This window comes from Vulpes lagopus, chromosome 4, assembly GCF_018345385.1.
Source record: "Vulpes lagopus strain Blue_001 chromosome 4, ASM1834538v1, whole genome shotgun sequence".
Taxonomy (NCBI): Eukaryota; Metazoa; Chordata; class Mammalia; order Carnivora; family Canidae; genus Vulpes; species Vulpes lagopus.
Genome location: NC_054827.1, coordinates 118063451 through 118081945, shown reverse-complemented (window position 1 = coordinate 118081945; position 18495 = coordinate 118063451). Strand labels below are relative to the sequence as shown.

At 48.8% G+C, this 18495-nt stretch overlaps 1 protein-coding gene across 1 annotated transcript; it reads left to right on the top strand.

Annotated features, from left to right (window-relative positions):
- The first annotated feature begins 3407 nt into the window (after positions 1-3407).
- Positions 3408-18416, top strand: ANKRD34C (ankyrin repeat domain 34C). The gene is made up of 3 exons (XM_041751442.1): positions 3408-3829; positions 12888-13142; positions 13467-18416. Exon 3 carries the CDS (start codon positions 13509-13511, stop codon positions 15111-15113), a length of 1605 nt encoding a protein of 534 aa, XP_041607376.1. The 5' UTR covers positions 3408-3829; positions 12888-13142; positions 13467-13508; the 3' UTR covers positions 15114-18416.
- The last annotated feature ends 79 nt before the right edge of the window (positions 18417-18495 follow it).

Sequence of the window (18495 nt, the reverse complement as noted above, 5' to 3'; positions counted from 1 at the left end):
ATTGATTGCCTCTTTTTCTTGCTCCTCTGCATTTCCCAAGGGCTTAATAACAAGCACTGTGACACTCACATCATTCACTTCCTATGTGTTTTCTTGCTAAAAGAATTCTATTCTATTCTATGGTCTGGTGCCATTAGACCAGACCAAGGAAAGGATTGGTTGTGGTCTGAACCAATCACAGCACTCTGGCTTTCCATTTTCCTAGTATCCCTCACATGTGCCCCATTTTGAATAACAAGATTCGAGGAGAACCTGGCTGTGTGGTGTATTTACTGCTGGGGCAGGTTTACTCCCCCGATAAGAGGGACCCATGTGATTGGCTGTACTCCTTCCTCAACATTTGTCTGGGATGTGATGTTATGGCTTGAGCTGATGGCAGCCTTCTGGTAAACTCCAGGGAGATGCCACAAGCACCACTGCTGGCCCTGGAAGTCTGGGGCCTCTGATCCATCATCATTCTGTTATGTAAGAAGAGAAGTCCTTCTTTGTCCATTTAAGATGGATTTTATGATACTTGCAGCAAAAACTTCTCTGATTTAATTGTGGAGTTTATAAAAGCATTTGAAAGAAACCATTACTTAACATTAAAAGCCAGAATGTCCATATCTTATCTATATTTTCTAGGTGATACCTATAACATACTTGTAATAACAATCTAGTAAAAGTTATTTAAACATTTATAACAGTCTGGAACACATCCAGTCCCACGAAGCTGATCCCAAGAGGCCAGGTAGCCTAGAACTAATGTGCTGTGTGATCTCAGGAAAGCACCTCATGGCTCTTGAACATAGCTTCCCAGAATGTGGAAAGACTGTGACTCCAATGACTTTCGGCTCCTTGCTAAGAGCACTAGCTAAGCCACTCAGTAGTGACCTCTGAGTCTGTCTTCCCTACGGACAATGACTGGCTGGAAATATACTCTGTGCAGGGAAACTGCTCAGGAACAAGAGACAAGCACTATCCCTCCCCTGGCTTAGAGAAGGGTGTTATGGGGTGGGCACTGAGAAGAGATGGGTGGTTACCGGAGGCGGATGGAGAGGCAGGCAAGACGGGAGAAGGGTAAGTAAATAAGTCATGGGAATGTAAGGTATAGCATGATGACTATGGTTAAGAATAGGTACTATATTGTATATTTGAAAGTTGCAAAGAGAGTAGATCTTAAAGGTTGTCATCATGAGAACAAAATTCTAACCATGACGGTGATGGATGTTAACCAGACTTACCATGGTGATCATTTTACAATATATACATACAAATACTGAATCATTATGTTGTACATCTGAAACTAATAGGTTATATGCCAACTGCCTCTAAAAAAAACAGAAAAACAAAAACAGAGTGCACGAGAAGCAGGGCACCAAGGGTCACTTCATAATTTTCTTCGTGGTGTTAGAATACCAACTGATGTGATTCTCCTCTGTTACGAGTGGAGCGAACCCTTCCCCAAATCTCCCAACCAGAGCCCTAACTCTGTAACACATTCTAACACCTTCTTACTGAGGTGCCTACTATTTCCCATGGTGTGCATTCTCCCTTGCTGCAACAAGTAATAATAATAATGATGATAGTATAATAATTGGTGTGTTCCTAGAGGTCTATGGCTACAAGGTATTGACAACAGTAAGGATTTAAAACTCCTTATTGCTACTATTAGTCATGATTATTTTTGAAAAATATTGTTGTTATTAATCAAGTGGGTCTAGCATATGAGTCCATCTCTGGGGAAGGGACTGAGATTCTACTAGAAGGCAGATTTGGAAGAGGCTGTAAAATATTTACCCATGTTCTCTTGCATGAAACAGGTAGGATGCAACAGCAGAACACTGATTCACACGTACGCTAACACACCCAAAGAGATGCTGACAAATCTAGATGTTCAGAAGGTCCCACCATGAAAGCAGAGAACTTGTCTTTCTTGTTCACAGCTGAATCTCCAGCACATCCCCCAAAAATGCAGATCTGGTCACACAGCCCAAACTCAATAAATTTTTCTTGAATAAATGAATCCGAGCATCCTGAAACACTTCAACAGCTTACTTTTGATATTAATGGATCAGATAGATGCACATAGCTAAGACTTATACAGTGCTTGCCCTGACCAGGCAGTGGCACTAACACTGCACATGTGTTAAGCCGGTTCCCTTCTCTCAGGTCCCAGGAAACAGATCCTACCTGACACGCAATGTTACATTAGCTTCAAGTGTATGACACGATTCAACAAGTTTATAGTTACCTTATGCTATGCTCACCGTAAATGTAGCTACCATCTGCAACAGATGTTATTATTCATTCCATTCTATGGAGGTGGAAACTGAGGTACCGGCCAGTTTAGTGACTCACCAGAAATCCGTGGCTGGTAAGTGGCTGATTAGAATTTAAATGCATGCAGACTCTGCTCTTAACCAATACACTAGTGAAGATATAGATGGTAACAACATGCAATTAACTTTACAGGTGTATTTGTATGTTTATACCCCAAAGCACAGAATGTTCATTTTTTTCTTTCATTGAGTAAGAGGAAAAATGGTTTTTGAGTTTAAAGTGGTCATTTAATAGGCAACAAAATAGAAATTACATAGATCATATAATTTGATGATGGCAAAGTAACGTTACACATAAACACCAAAAATAAGAGGAGGGAAATGCAGCAATATCAGGGATGAAAAGGGAATGTAAGAACAGACTAGAGGAGATGAAAAATTAAAAGCTAACGCTTATTGTAATTTTGTGCCTGTGAATTTGAAATTCTAAATGAGATGGACAATTTTGTAAGAAAACCTAAATAATTAAAATTGATCCTAGAAGTAGGAGTCAATTCTTCCTTAGGAAAAAGGACCCCGTGTGCATGTTTACCTGGACGGGCTATACAGCAGGGATGTATATGCTGGGTATATGCTGGGCTCCCTGGGGTGGGGGGCTGGAAGGTTCCCCCCACCTGGAGGGTCTGTACAGTAGGACAGTGGTTTGTACATGCAGGGCCCCCGGTGGGGGGAGGCTGGAAGGTCTCCTGCCCTGCCCTCCCCCACCCTTCCTCTCCCTTCCACGCTGTGGACGAACATTCTGGATTGGGGGAGTTTGGCGGAGGAGGAAACCCGAGCAAGGCAGGGCCACGTGGACAGCAGAGGAGACGCAAGTTCGAATCCTGAGTTGGGTCTGCACGCCTGGCGTAGACTGGGGGAGGGGGGTGCGCCGGCCCTGCTCCTGCCCCGGGGCGCCGCGCCCACCCTCGGCTCCCCCCCCCCCCACCGCCAGCTCAGGCTGGGTTGTGTGGCCAGGCTGACCCTGCTCTGGGGTGCGGGTGCGGGTGCGGGCGGGGCGCGGACGCCTCTCCCCGCCCCCGCTGCCCCCGCGGTGCTCGCTCCTCCCAGGCACACACCCCACGCAGCCTGCCAGCCAGTGCCGCGGCTGGAGACCTGAAGCCGCCAGTCAGCCCTCGGCCCGGCCCGGGACCGAGCAGAGCGCGGAGCGCGGGGCGCAGGAGACCTGCAAGACTGAACTGCGCGCAGCTCTCCTCTTCCACGCCTCCTTGTTTCCCTTAAAAAAAAGAGAGAGAGAACTCTCTTGTTCTCACTCGAACTTGGCGGAGCAAGGGAGGGATCAGAAAGGCACTGACGCAGAGGTTTTATTTGACCAAGTTCTGGGCAAGTCACAGGACCCACGAGGCGGGAGTCATCCCAGCTCCCGGCGCTTTCAGCCTGCCAGTGCCCTTGGGGAACCAGCTTGAAGCCGAGGGCGGGAATGCCAGGTGACCCCGGACTTTGCTTTTGGAGTAATGACCCTACTGGTGGTCTGCGCTCAGGTGGCCTGGTTCGGTGAGCGTCTCCGCCAGGTAAGAGCACCCCAGGGGTCTCCCCTGCTGCAGCGGGTGGGAGGGATCTTGAGCTCCCGAGAAGTAAGTCCACGATGTTTAGCCCAGGCAGGAGTGGGAGGCTGGGAGAGGCTGCTTTTATCACAGGAAATTGTGGGTGAAGGGTGTGGAAGATAGATTTACATTTTTTCTCATTTTTGCACTGACGCGTGGGGGTGAGATGCGTAGGGGCCTGGGTTTTTGTAGGAAATGGTTGCGGAGTGGTGCTGGGTGATAGGCGTCTGAATTCCTGCAAGGACTGAAGGGGGAGCAAAGCCTACATTTTTGCAGAAACCTGTGAGAATCGGGTTATGAGAGGTTATGATCCGGAACACGTTTGAGAAATTGTAAAGAGTTTGAATATGAGCGTTTCAAAGCAGTGATGGAGAAGCACTTACCGCGCTGCTTGCACCTGACGCCACGCTTGGCCTTCGCGGAGATGCCCGCGGACAGCGGCGGCCCCGGAGCGCTCACCGCCGGCGTCCAGCACCTCGGACAGCGCCAGCATCGCGCTGAGCCTGGGCCCTGCGCGCTCCCGGCTCCCCGCGCCCGGCTCCCCGCGCCCCGCGCCCCGCCGCCGGGACCCGCTGCGCATCGCCGCCCGAAGGCCCCGGAGAAGGGACTCCTCCTGAATCGCTAACGCTAACGTGGAGCTCAGCTTCTGATCCGCCTCTGACTGCTTCCCGTGGCTGCGGAAGGAAGAGGCGGAGTATAAAACATCCCCACGCTTCCGCGAATGCTACTCCGGAACGGTGTGGCCTCCTGCATTTTGAAAGGCGTACCCAAACTCCTCCAAAATCTAATATTTTTTGAGCGCTCCTCTGCGCCAGGGCCCTGTGCTAAGCGCTCTCCATGCGTTCTGCTCTTGTTACGCACGGCCCGCGGCGAGCTTGGGTGCTATTATCTTCGATCGATTGATCGATGGAAAACCGCAGCGAGAGGCTCAGTAGCCCTTCCCATTCTATACAACCGGCTAGTGCTGTCCCGCACCTGTAAACCCCACTCGGGGCTGCGGTCCTGGGGAGGTGTCCCTGAGTGGGTGAAATTCCCTACTGAAAGCTCCAGGCTTGGGTTCATAGGAGCAGAGTTTGAACCAAAGCTGTACCACTTACCAACGTGTGCTCTTGGGCAAAATCACCCAACCTGTCTGAACTTCAGGCTCAGTGCCTGTAAAATTAGGATAATAATGCTTCCTTGGAAGAGTGTTGAGGAAGATGATCGAAGAGATCATGGATGTGGGAAAACTCTGCAAACTGCAGACTGTGGTTGGGAAGTGGAGGCCAGAAAAGGAGGAGCAGGTGATTGGAAGAGGAAGAGGGTGGGTGATGAATGGCAGTGGCACTGGGGTGGGTGATGGGCACTCCAGTGGGAGGGTTCAGAGGGAGGATACTGGATGAGTTTAATTCAACATAATAATTCCTTATTTACAGGACTTTGTAGGGAGTGTTCACATATTGCTTACATTTGACTCTCATAACAATCTTATAAGGCAAAACTGAAGTTCTTCTATTTATTTGGCAAAATGATGCTTGCCAGCAGCTCCACAGCTACCTAGTAGCTGGGGGCTGAGATTAGAATCCAGGTCACCTGCCTGTCTACTCTGGAATCTTTCTGCCACAGTTGTCCATCCTTGGGAGCTTGGACTGTGGAACAATTACAGAACTAGGGTCCATTTAGAGAAACACATAAATATCAGGACAAACCACGTGAAAGAAAAGTGATTTTTAAACCACTGTTTGACCTATAGAAACAACAAATTCATATAGATTAACCGAATGCATGCTCATTGAGTCTATTTTATTTTGTTCCACAAAGACTTGTTTTAAAGATTTTATTTATTTATTTATTCGAGAGAGAGAGAGCCAGTGACCACAAGCAGGGGGAACAGCAGGCAGAGGCAGAGGGAGAAACAGACTCCCCGCCGAGCAGGGAAGGGGCTCCATCCCAGGACCCTGGGACCATGACCCCAGCCGAAGGCAGATGCTTAACTGACTGAGCTACCCAAATGCCCCTCTACAAAGACTTTAAAGCAATTTATAAAGATCCACAAGGTGTCAGGTTGACACATATCAGAAGTAGTTGAGATTCATTAAGATTTAATTGTGTGCAAACTTATGTGTGCAAACATAAGAACAGCCATATGCTTATCTCCCTGAGACTACCACTGCTTTGAACATGTCCTTCGGCAACAATAGAAGAGGAAGAAGAGGGGGAGAAGGATAAATGGGAGAGGAGGAGGGGGAGGGAGAGGAAGAGGAAGAAAGGAGGAGGAGGAAGTTGAGAAAGTAGGCAAGCAACAAGATTAAGGCCATAACCAGAAGTAAGATGAATACAAAGCACGTGCATTAGAAAGTCCTAGAGACTTGCTCTGGGGCACTGAGTACAGTCCTGTGTATTTCCAGTCCCTTTCTAGGGAACATGAGGCACTATGTAGACATTTGCAGGACTCAGTTGGCCTTCCTCCTTTTGCATCATTTTTCCACTAGGGTCAAACACAAATGAATGCAATGCCTCAAGCCTCTGATTTATCTTGGTGCCAAACAGGGAGTTTAACTGGAAATCCGATGCCCCATGACTCAAGGAAGAAGAGATTAAGCAGATGGTATTTTATTTGCACTGAAGTAATTGTTTTTTTTTTTAAGGATTTTATTTATTTATTCATGAGAGACACAGAGAGAGCGAGAGGCAGAGACACAGGCAGAGGGAGAAGCAGGCTCCATGCAGGGAGCCTGATGTGGGACTCCATCTCAGGTCTCCAGAATCATGCCCTGGGCCGAAGGCAGGCGCTAAACCGCTGAGCCACCCAGGGATCTCCACACTGAAGTAATTGTTGATTACCTAGTTTATAATGGCTCACAGAAGCAAACCATACTTTAAAGTTTATGAAAAGGGCTTTTGCATCTATTAGGTCACTGGATCTTCCTAACAAACCTTTAGACAGAAGAATCTAGGAAGTGATGGGAAAAATGAAGCATCATGACTTGTATTCCAAGTATTTTACTTAAAAAAAAACGATTTTATTTATTTATTTGAGAGAGGGGGTGGGTGGAGAGAGCACAAGCAGGGGGAGCTGCAGACTCCCCGCAGAGCAGAGCCCGATGCAGGACTCTATCCCAGGACCTTGGAATCATGACCTGAGCCAAAGGCAGACGCTTCACAGACGGAGCCCCCCAGGGACCCCCAAGTATTTGACTTTATGTCTAATGTCATAAAACCACATCTCTGCAGAGGTAAATGGCCTGAATGTGTGAATCAGGCCAGTGGTAAGACTACAGAGAATGGCAGGGCCTTTGCCAAACTGAACAATGAATGATGCATCTTAAAACCTTCAAATTAGAAAAATTAAAACATGGTGCCAGTCAAGCAAGATGTCCCTGGGGGCCACACTTGGCCCCCAGCCCTTTATTGTACAGCCTTGATCTATGCTGCTCAGGCTAAAGATGTGCAGAGGCGCAAGAGCTTGCATTCAGCAAGATAAAAGACTCTGTCTTTAAATTCCCTATTTCTAAACTGGGAACAGTTGAACAAGATGGCTCCTCGCAGCTTCAAAAGTCTTAGACTTTCACAATTTTGTGGACAGTAAAATAATGCAAGGGCTTCTGGACAAAACAGGCAACTGCTTCCACCCACCCACTTCATCAGGGAAAGCATTGATTTGTTTTTTTGGTGTTGGTGATGTTTTAGTTTTCAGTGTTTCTCTTACAGTCCCTGGGCTTCTGGGAGGTGTGTTCGGTCCATTGTGCTGTGGTTGAGGAAGGGAGGAAACTACCCTGAGCGGAGGGGTGGGGGGGGGGGCAGGGAGCAGGGAAGGAACCCGGAAAGTTTTGCTCACTTTTTAAAGATTGTACTTATTTATTCATGGGAGACACACAAGAGAGGCAGAGACACAGGCATCCCCTGTGGGGAGCCCCATGCGGGACTTGATCTCAGGACCCCAGGATCATGCCCTGAGCCAAAGGCAGACGCTCAATCACTGAGCCACCCAGGTGCCCCAAATTTTGCTTACTTCTCACTTAACTCTGTTTCTGAAACATGTGAAAAAAAAACCCACTTTGGGGTTGCTAATTTTAAAACTTGATGCCTAGCAGTTGAAACGCTTGGGGTTTCAAAATTCTGGGCACATGTCAGCTCTGTCCAGTCAGAATTGCTTCCTTCCGCCAGTGATCTGAGGAACCATGAAGCCATCTGATCTTTCCTGTGTCCGGTGCTCCTCACATTCCTTCTCTACTGTGCACAATGGGAGATAAATTCCCAAATCAACATACATTAGATCTTGGTTGACCCACCATCCAGCGGCTCACTATTCAAATCTACCTTTAGAATTCCTCTCCCGCGCAATGCTTCCTTGACCTCCTTGCACTGGTGCCTCTGACCCTCTTCATCCCTCAGAGGCTCCTAGTGACCTCCAGCCTCCGGCCAGACTCTTCCAAATCTGACTTCTACACATTTCTTTGTCCTTAATGTTGAGCGTGTATACTGACACTCAGTATATATTTGATGGTGAATGGATGAATGGATGGATGGATGGATGAGCAAGTAATGCCAGGGTGTCAGTCATAGTTTGCTTTATTATAAGTGATAGAAATTAATTCAAGTTTCCTAAATAAAAACATGCCAGTTTATCAGCTCTTTATGGGGATATCAAACCCTGGGGAGTAGGAGTGAGGAGAATGAAAAGTAGAGTGAAGAGGGAGGAGCCAATAGAAGGGGGACATGGAGCCAGCTGTGGCCCAACAACAAACTCACCGCTCACCGAGAGCTCAGTCTTGTGGAAATCACATCCTCTACCACATCCCGCCCAAATCCTTGAAGCCCACCGCCCACAGGCTCTGGGGGGAAGAAAGGGAGAGGAGACTGCCTGACATCTCCTTCCTACCCTGCCCCCTACTAGTCAATGTCTGCTCTAGAAAAGGTTAACTTGCCCCCACTTCTGTGCCCAGTGGCCTCACTGGGGAAACCGTGGCTCCTGATCAGTTGAAACCAGGGGCTCGGGCCACCTGCCCCCTGTAGCACTGATCTGAGGCCATGACGATGGGGAAGCCAGGTGAGTGGCCACCGCTCTAAGATGGATAGGTCAACGTGACCTTGTCGGTCTGGGGGAGGCAGAAAAGTGAATGGCAGGACTCTAGTCAGCTGACCTCGGATCAGGGCTGCAAGGGTCAGCTCAGGGTCCAACTCTGTCCTCACTCAAAACTCTTGCATTTTTGTCATTTAGGAATGCCAGTTGCAGGGCTCACAGTGGAAAAATGGTTGTGGACAAAGCGAAAAATCCTCCCTGCACACAGAGGGTGTTGTGCCCATGGATGGGCTGGGAAACAACCCAATGCCTTGTCTGCATTCTGTTATCTACTTAGGAGCTAGGATTTGGGACAAGGCCCTAGCTCAGGACAGCAGGTGACCCCTCATTCCAAGTGAAGAAGAGCTAGATATCCCGTCCTGTTCCCTCTCGCCCTTCCTCCTTCCTTCCCTACCCTGGACTTTGGAGTACTCTGGAAGGTTGGGATTGCCCCGAGCGTGTGCCACAGAGGGATCACTCGACAGTCCATCCTCATGTCCTCCCCACCCTCCGTTTCCTGTCTCTTCCTCCTTCCCTTTGACTCTTCCTTTATTCTTCTTTCAACTGTGGCACAGCTGATGAGGGAGAGAAGACCTCATTTCTCCCTTGGGGGCTCGGAGGGGGCAAGGGGGCTCAGTGCTCTGGGAAGGACATTGCCCAGGAGATTAACAAGCCAATGCTCAGCAGAGAAGCTTGCAAAGTATCTAGGAGCCCATGCAGCATCCAGCTTTTCTTGTGTTGTGTTGTGAGTGTGGGCTGTGTGTCTCTGTTGTGTGTGTGGGTAAGAGTCTGCGTGCTGTGTGTGAGTGTAAGAAAGAGAGCGAGAATGCAAAGATGTAGTAAAGCACTCCAGCGTGTGAATATACTACCGTTTCTTCATTTTCTTCTTGGGGGGCTGTTTCTAGGTTTTATTTTTTATGAATAGCGCTGCCGGGAACATTTTCATATATGTGTGGCTATACAGATTTATTGGTAATTTGCTGATATGAACAAACCTTCCCAAAATGAATGGCTTAAAACAATAACCATTTATTCGTGCATATTTCTGCAGTTTGAACTAGGCTCTGGAAACTTCTACTGCCCTCACTTGGGTTCCCTCCCGCAGCTGTAACTAGCTGGGGGCTGGCTGGTGGGTCACATGGTGGTGGTCAGCCGGGGTAGTCAGCTGGGGCTCCCTGTGTCCTTTCTGCAGGACAGCTGACACATCTGTCTGAGGCAGCTTGGCTCCAGACAGCACACTGGAAGCTGTCAGATCCACAGAGGCCTTGCCTGAAAGTCACTCTGGCTGCATTTTATTGGTAGAAGCAGGTCACACGCCGACTCCTCCTCTTGACGGGAGGAGGACCAGTATCTCCTTGCACACGGGGTACAGGCGGGGGTGGGGGGACTCTGTGGCCAAGCTTTCCAATCTACCAGAAGTGGAAGTGCAGGCGGGGAATTACCGGGGTTGGAGGGCTGGTCTGTGCCCCGGCCGCGGGCTCCTGTTGCCTTCTACCCTCGTCTATCCCTGGTCTGGTTTCGGCCCCGCTGAGTTAGACACCAGGTGTGGTGCTATCTCATTGTGCTTTAATTTGATTTTCTTTGACTACTAATGAGGCTGAGCACCTTTTTATGTGCTTACTGGCCATTTGTGCATCCTCTTTTGGAGGAAGTGATTTGTGGGAGTTGTTTCCATAGCCTGGGTGTGAGTCAGTGATAATCTCATGCCGCCCTCCCGCTTCCATCTCCACCTAGTCTCCTCCTGATTAAAAAGGAAGTAACATTTGAGCTGAGGTTTGCAGGCTGATGAATAATTAAAGGTCAGGGAGGCCTTACAGTTAGAAACATGAAGAGGGCTACAAGGGACAAAGTCGGGCATGTGAGAAGCAGCCAGATTTGAGGTCCACAGTGTGTGTGTTGGGGGGGCAGGAGCCGCAGTGGGTGGTGCCAGGGAGGTTGGGCCACAGACAGGGGGCAGGAGACAGAGCAGAGGCGACCTGCTCCTGGCTGCTTCCGCTCCTTCGCCTACGTGTGGAATCCCTGCTTCAGGTGTCCAGAGTGAAGGGAGGGCACCCTTAACATGGAAGACCTCAGGAAAGTGATCTGTTTGTGTGGGACCAGAGAGGAATGGTGATGGTGGAAACAGAAGAGAGGCAATGCCTCATGGGCACACACACCCACGCTCATACCCTCCACATCCACACGTGTGCACACACCCACATGAACACACTCCCACACCCACATGTGTACACACATCCACATGTGAGCACACATGCACACATGAGCACACACACCCATACCCACATGTGTGCACACTCATGTGCACACACCCACAGAATCCACACATGAGCACATATCCACATGTGTGCATACCCTCACATCCATTTACACTCACACACGTGTGCACATACCCACATCCACATGTGCACACACACTCCCACACACATGCACCCCACATGTGTGCACATACATGTACACACATGTGTATACACATCCACACCCCCCACATGCATGCACACATACCCACATGAACGCACACTGCATATCCACACACACCCCACATTTGTGCACACACACGCACATGGGAGCATATGCACAACCACCCACATATGTGCACACCCATGTGCACATACCCAAATGCATGTACACACCCATGTAATCCACACGAGAGCACACATGCATGTACACACATGCACACCCCACATGTGTGCACAGACACCCACACTCACATGTGCACACACCCCACATGCACATGCACACACATACATGTATACACACGCACACATGTGCACACACACTCACATACGCACATATGTGTGCACACTCACACTGCACACACATCCACAGGTCAGCAGGAACCTTTAGAAGGAGGAAGCAGAGAGATAGGAAGACATAGACTTGCACACATAATTAACAGCATGTGGTCCCTGGGTGGAAACATTTCCAGAAAAGATCTCCTGGGAACACAAACAGAACTGCAACAAGATCCCGCTGAGATGTAGCTCTTAGAACAATGCTTCCTTAAACCTTTAACCATAGTCGCTTCTGAAGACAGTGGCTTCAAGGAGGTATGTATGTGTGTGTGTGTGTGTGTGTGTGTGTGGCATGTGTGTGTGTTCACACGCATGCATAAGGAGAGCTCTTCTTCACATAATTATTATTTTTTAAATGTTTTATTTATTTATTCGTGAGAGACGAGGAGAGAAAGAGAGGCAGAGACACAAGCAGAGGGAGAAGCGGGCTCCATGCAGGGAGCCTGACGTGGGACTCGATCCGGGGTCTCCAGGATCACGCCCTGGACCAAAGGCAGGCGTTAAACCACTGAACCACCCAGGGATCTCCATTCTTCACATAATTAAATGTGGTTTGGGCTTTTAAAAAATAGCAAGTATCTATTAATGCATTACAAATTTATAAAGGCTATGTATCCATCTCTCAGCCTCAGCCAGGAAAGGCTCTTGACTTCCAATTTAATAGAGGATCATAAACTGATCAGTAATGCTTGGGGTGGTAAGGTGGGGGGCAGAGCTGTGGCTGTTTGCTCAGCAGGACCCAGGGGGCACAGGGTCCATGGGGAGGGGCTGTGATGGCACAGGTAGGGGCCAGGGAGGGACCCATGGGCTGGCAGAGGTGCCAGTGCCCGGGCCCCCACCTCTACTTATCTGTGGGAGTCGTCTCCAGTAACACCCAGTTTGGAGGCTCGAGGTGCAGGAAGTGGGTGATGGACATGGGGACAGCCAGACCAGAAAACCTAGCTTTGACAGGCCTCAGCTGAGGAAGTTCCTGTGCAGGCAGGCGTGCAATCCGTTGGTCCTCTGCTCTATACCTGTTTATGGGAAGGATGTGGTGTGGCATCATTCTGGAAGACTGGGAGGAGGATGAGGAGGATTCTGACATCTGCTGGAAGAGCAGAGACTACTACCCAGATAGGGGTAGCTCTATAATGATTTTTTTTTCTGATTTTGCCTTATAATGATTTTTTTCCCGATTTCTCCCCTGTTACAGTGGTAATGCACACTTATTTTAGGAAGTACAGCAAAAAGAAGATGAAGGCTGCCCATAATTCCATTACCATTCTGGTGTGTTTCCTGCTGGAAGAACAATGCAATAGACAATCATTTACGAGGTGACATGATGTGCAAATCGCTGCTAGATGTTGGGGCTGCAGAGCAAGCAAGGGAGACACACACCTTTCCTTGTGGGACTTGATGCCAGTGGTGCCTACGGGCACGAAGCAAAGTTTCCTACACGACAACTGAGGTAAGTATGGAGCAGACAGCCCAGTGACGGCAGCTTGTCCTGGTTACTAGGTGTAGCATTGTGTCAGCTGCTTTACTGTGCTTAAGGGTTTTCTGTGTGTGCTCTCATTTGATCTCCATGCTGGCTCTATAGCAGCTGCCACCTTTCCAGCCCCCACGCAGTACAGATGAAGAAAAGGATGCAGACAAGCCAGGTCACCTGGCCAAGGTGGCATCACTCAGGATCATCACTTTGGGGTTTGACCGCATCCAGCCCTGTAATAGCCGCACCACTCAGATCACCTCCAGAACACACGACACTCTTTCTCTCTTCTTCCCTCGCTAGGTCTGATCACCACGGTGGCCCCAAGGCGCTGGCGCCAGTAGGATGGATGACGACACAGAGCTGAGGACTGATGGAAACTCGCTTCTAAAGGCTGTGTGGCTGGGGAGGCTCAGGCTGACCAGGCTCCTCCTGGAGGGGGGCGCTTATATCAACGAAAGCAATGACAAAGGGGAGACGGCTCTCATGGTGGCCTGCATCACCAAACACGTGGACCAGCAGAGCATCAGCAAGTCCAAGATGGTGAAGTACCTGCTGGACCAGAGGGCTGACCCCAACATCCAGGATAAGTCTGGCAAGACAGCTCTTATCCATGCCTGCATCAGGGGGGCTGGCGGAGAAGTGGTCTCCCTGCTCCTGGAGAACGGAGCTGATCCCAGCCTTGAGGACCGCACTGGGGCTTCAGCGCTGGTCTACGCCATAAATGCAGATGACAAAGACGCCCTGAAACACCTGCTCGACGCCTGCAAAGCCAAAGGGAAGGAGGTGATTATTATAACGACAGATAAATCATCATCAGGCACGAAAACCACCAAACAGTATCTCAATGTCCCTCCTTCACCCAAAGTGGAAGACCGACAGCCACCTCCACTGTGCATGTCGCCCTCGGATATTGAACTGAAAGCCCCGGGCCTGGGCTCTCCACCCAGTGAGAGGGAAGATGATTTCTTCAGCCTCCAAACAGGGCATCTGAGTAGTTGCAACACTGCCAAAGCTCTGAATGAGCCTGGGTCACCCACCAGGAAAGCAGGGAACCCCAAGAGGGCCCGCCTGCCCCAACTGAAGAGGCTCCAGTCTGAACCCTGGGGTCTGATTGCGCCGTCTGTGCTGGCTGCCAACACACGTCAGGATGAGACCTACGGTGCTAGCGCAGATGGTGAGGTCATCAAGAGCATTAGTGATATGTCCTTCCCCAAAAGGGGGCCGCTCTCCAGAACCAACAGTATCGATGGCAAAGACCCCACCCTCTTTCCCACAGTCACAGAGCAGGTTCTCAAGATCCCAGCCTCCCAGGCACCAGCATCCTGGAAGGCAGCCTATGAGAAGGGCCAGGCTTCCCACCCTCGCCTGGCCCGAAGAGGAACTCTCCCCATCGACCAGGAGAAGGCTGGTGTCAGTGCCACAGGGTCCCCCGCTCTCAAAGATTCAGTGTCCCTCAAATGGCTAGAGAATGACCTGCATGACTTAGATTTACAGGCAGCAGCGGAGCAGCTCAGCTCTGTGTCCCTAGAGCCAAGCAAAGGGCCCTTGGACAAGAAGAGGCTCAACGGCTCCCACCTGGCCCTCTTCCATGGCTCAAGGGAGTCCCTGGATGCTGCACCCAGCACGTCCCCCAGCTCAGCACGCCGCAGGCCACCGCATCTTCTGGAGAGGCGAGGTTCTGGAACTCTGCTGCTGGATCGAATTTCGCACACCAGGCCCGGCTTCCTCCCGCCTTTAAATGTAAATCTGAACCCACCCATCCCAGATATCAGATCTAGCGGCAAACCTCCTTCTCCACTTGCTGGCGGCTTAAAATCCATGGTTCCCGTTGCGCCAAGTTCACCAAAGAGAGTTGACTTGAGAAGTAAAAAGAAGCTCCTCAGGCGGCACTCTATGCAAGTGGAGCAGATGAAGCAGCTATCTGACTTTGAAGAAATCATGACCTAGAAGCTTTCAGAGGGGTTTTGAAAAAAGACTCTGTAGTTAATGAAAGGCTCTGTAATCTTGGCCAACAGAGCCATGCAGACCCTGTGCATCCCATTCATCCCTTAGGGCTGGTGGAAGATGTGGAACAGGGTGCTGTTTCCCTTCTGAAATGGTCTCTGGGTTTTTACAGGCTTACTTGAAGAGAGCTTGGAATAATTGGGTTCTAGACAGGAAATCATCACACACACACACAAAAATTCTCCAAAGGAAGAAAGCCTCCGGGGTTTGGAAGGAGCACAGCAAGCACAATGATCTAGGCTCAGTTCTCCTCTGCCAGACAGACAAGAACTTAGAGCCTACGACAATATTCAAAGTATGCCCTTTGTAATAAATCTATAAAGTGCCTACAAAGAAGATGAGGCTTTCACATTTGTCGGGATGTGCGAAAGCTCCAAACCAACCTTGAAGCCAGGAAATCTGGTAGCTGTGCTCTGTTGGAAGGAGGAGAAGTGAGCTCCCCCGTCAGGGGGCTCTAGCAGGTAGGGCACCATCCAGCACGGCACACTCGAGATCTTTCCAAACCCCAGTTACACACCGTGTTCACACGCATATCTGGATGTGCTTCCCCAACTATCATAACATGTCCCCCAAATTCTGATGTGCCCCACTCGTTGATGCCTCCAAAAGACAGCCCTGCCTCCCTCCCGCCCCGAAGCAAGCTCTGCGTTGAAAGCTTGTGAAAAAACAATCAGGGTCTGTTCATTAATTTGGAATGTGTTGAATGTGATACAATTTCCAGAATAGACCTGTTTCATGCTTGTTCTTAAGAAAACTTGATGAGAGATCCCCAAAGCCAGAGCGGTAACTAATGATGGGGTGTATACAGATGAAAAGCACAAGTGGGTGGTTCTCAGGCCAGAAGCAGTGGGGACTGGACTGAGTTATATAGCCTGAAAATGCTAAGGGGTGCAGACTGTCATTTCAGCTACTCTCGTAGAGGTAATTCAAGAAAAATCCAGTTTCTGCTTTGCCTGAATTTTCCATGTGATGGGGGATTTGTAAAAATAACCTCCTTGAATGACCCTCTCCAGCCACGTTGCACTCACCCCAGGAGGGAAGCAGAGACTCAGTACATTTGGAGGATTGTAGCCATGTTTCAGATGAAGGTGTTCCTGGTTATCTCCCATCTACTTTTCTTTTCCTGCTGCCCAGACACATTTGCTCTAGGGTTTGAAGAATATGGTGATCCCTGGGCATCTCATCCCAGGAGGAATGAGTAAAAGCTCTGAGATTTGGGTTTGTATCCATGTTTCATCATTCACCAGCTTTGTGATTTTCCTAAGCCTCCACTTCCTCATCACAAAAGGGGGTTGACAGTGTTTCACCTCGAAAGGGCAAGGGAGAGTGAAGTGCAGTGTGCCCGAGAGAGCCTGCTGCCGTGCCTGGCACGGATAAGTAAGTGGATGGGAGGTAGCTAATTCTGACTCACATCTTCAGACCTCTGAGGCTTCCCCATCTCACATGATGCATGATATCCTACACAAAATGGACTAAAGTCCAGCTGAAAAATTCAAGTGTCTCCTTGAGACTCCCAGTGATTCCATAATACTGAGCCCTCAGTACGTTGGCAAAATAGAATATATTTGGCCACATCAGCCAGACATTTATCCCGAACAAAAATGCTGATGATGTTTACAAATAAACCGCATATTTATTTTTTAATCATTCCGTTGGGGCAGACCCATACTCAACCTTGGCACTACTGAAATTTTAGGCTGGATAATCCTTTGTTATGGGAGACTGTCCTGTGCACTGTAGGAGGTTCTGCAGCAGCCCTGGCCTGACACCCACCAGACATGGGTAGCATCTTTCTCCTACATGTGACAACCAAATACGTCCTGGGGGCAGCATCACCTCGGCTGATCACCACTGCTCTGGGAGGCTGACAGTGCATCTGGCAGAAATATGTCAAGACCAACAAAGCTGCATGGAGGTGTGGGTCTGGCTGGGTCAGCCCTCCCATGGACTTGAAGCCAATCGAATTGTGCTTTTGTAGGATGATTAATCGATCCATAACTTGGGCCCTTAGGATTATTGGCAAAATACAAATGGGTTGCTAGTGGCCTCTTGTACTTTGCAGGGGGGAAGAAAAGCATGTAAACTAGTGAAAACAGAGCTCAGGAACCTGGTTTAGCGTGGACAATCCATATGCTTCTCGGGACCACTGAGTCACGAAAAGTCCTTTCCAAATGGACATGATTACAGGCAAAGAAACAACTCTCCAATGCATTAGAGAGAATCACACAGACAACCATTGTTCTCAGCAGCTCATTAAATACCCATACACACTCATGTGCACACACATGCTACACACATACACTCCAATTGTCGTTAGTGCCAGGGAAAACTAACGTCTGCTAGTAGATCTAGTCGTGGGGATCTCGTAGACCTACTAGATCTCTGCTAGTAGATCTACCACTGCACATGTCCATTTCCCCAAACCTTTAGCTAAGACTTGAAAGCCTAATTTATCCTAAATAGTGAGTGAGGCACATTCATAACAATTAGCTTACGTGAGACATGAAACGTGATAGCTATTTATCCAGAATAACCTGTCTGTCTCACGAATGCCTACAGCAGGTGCTCTCAGGGCACTCACAGCCTGCCTCCATCAGTTATGACCTGTCCATTGGCCTTTCTCTGGACAGTCTCCAGGAGAGAACCTTCTTTCATCCCTGTTTAATGATGCATTAGCTGGATTAGACTGTTCCAAACCAGTGTGACCACAACACTTTATCACGGTTAGTGCATAAGTAGGTGATTTTGTCCACGTTGACAGACCTCACAAGGATGCTTCTTAAAAGTGTACTTTAGATTCAACTATGTTTTCTAGACCAGAGATTAGCTTTTCTTTTGGAAAACTACTATCACTACAGAAGTTAGCTGCAAACTGTAGTTGTAATTACCCGTCCACTTAACTTTCTGGAATATTTATCAAAATATATTATAGAACAGGAGCCTAAAGTTTCAAAGTCTGGAACTTCAGTTTAGTTTCTAGACACTCCAAAGCCAGTTTTTGTTTGTTTGTTCAAACCTATTGTCAATTATTCTAGAATTTCATCAGGTAAACAGTATCTTGCAAAATGCAGGCTGTGTCTGACCTTCCTCCTTTGTGTGTGTTGGTGCTTTGGACATATCGTGTGTTGCTTGAATTGGTTCTCTGTGGCATTATACTCTAGTCTCAAGCCGACAATGTGCTCAAAGATATTTCAATTGCAAGTAATGGAGCTTTTTAGGTACCTCTAACATGTCAATAAAAGATATATTGCAATCCTTCCATAGCCTGCCCCATTTTTTGTAGTGAAATCTCAAGGACAGATATTAACTTTTCCTTACAATGGGG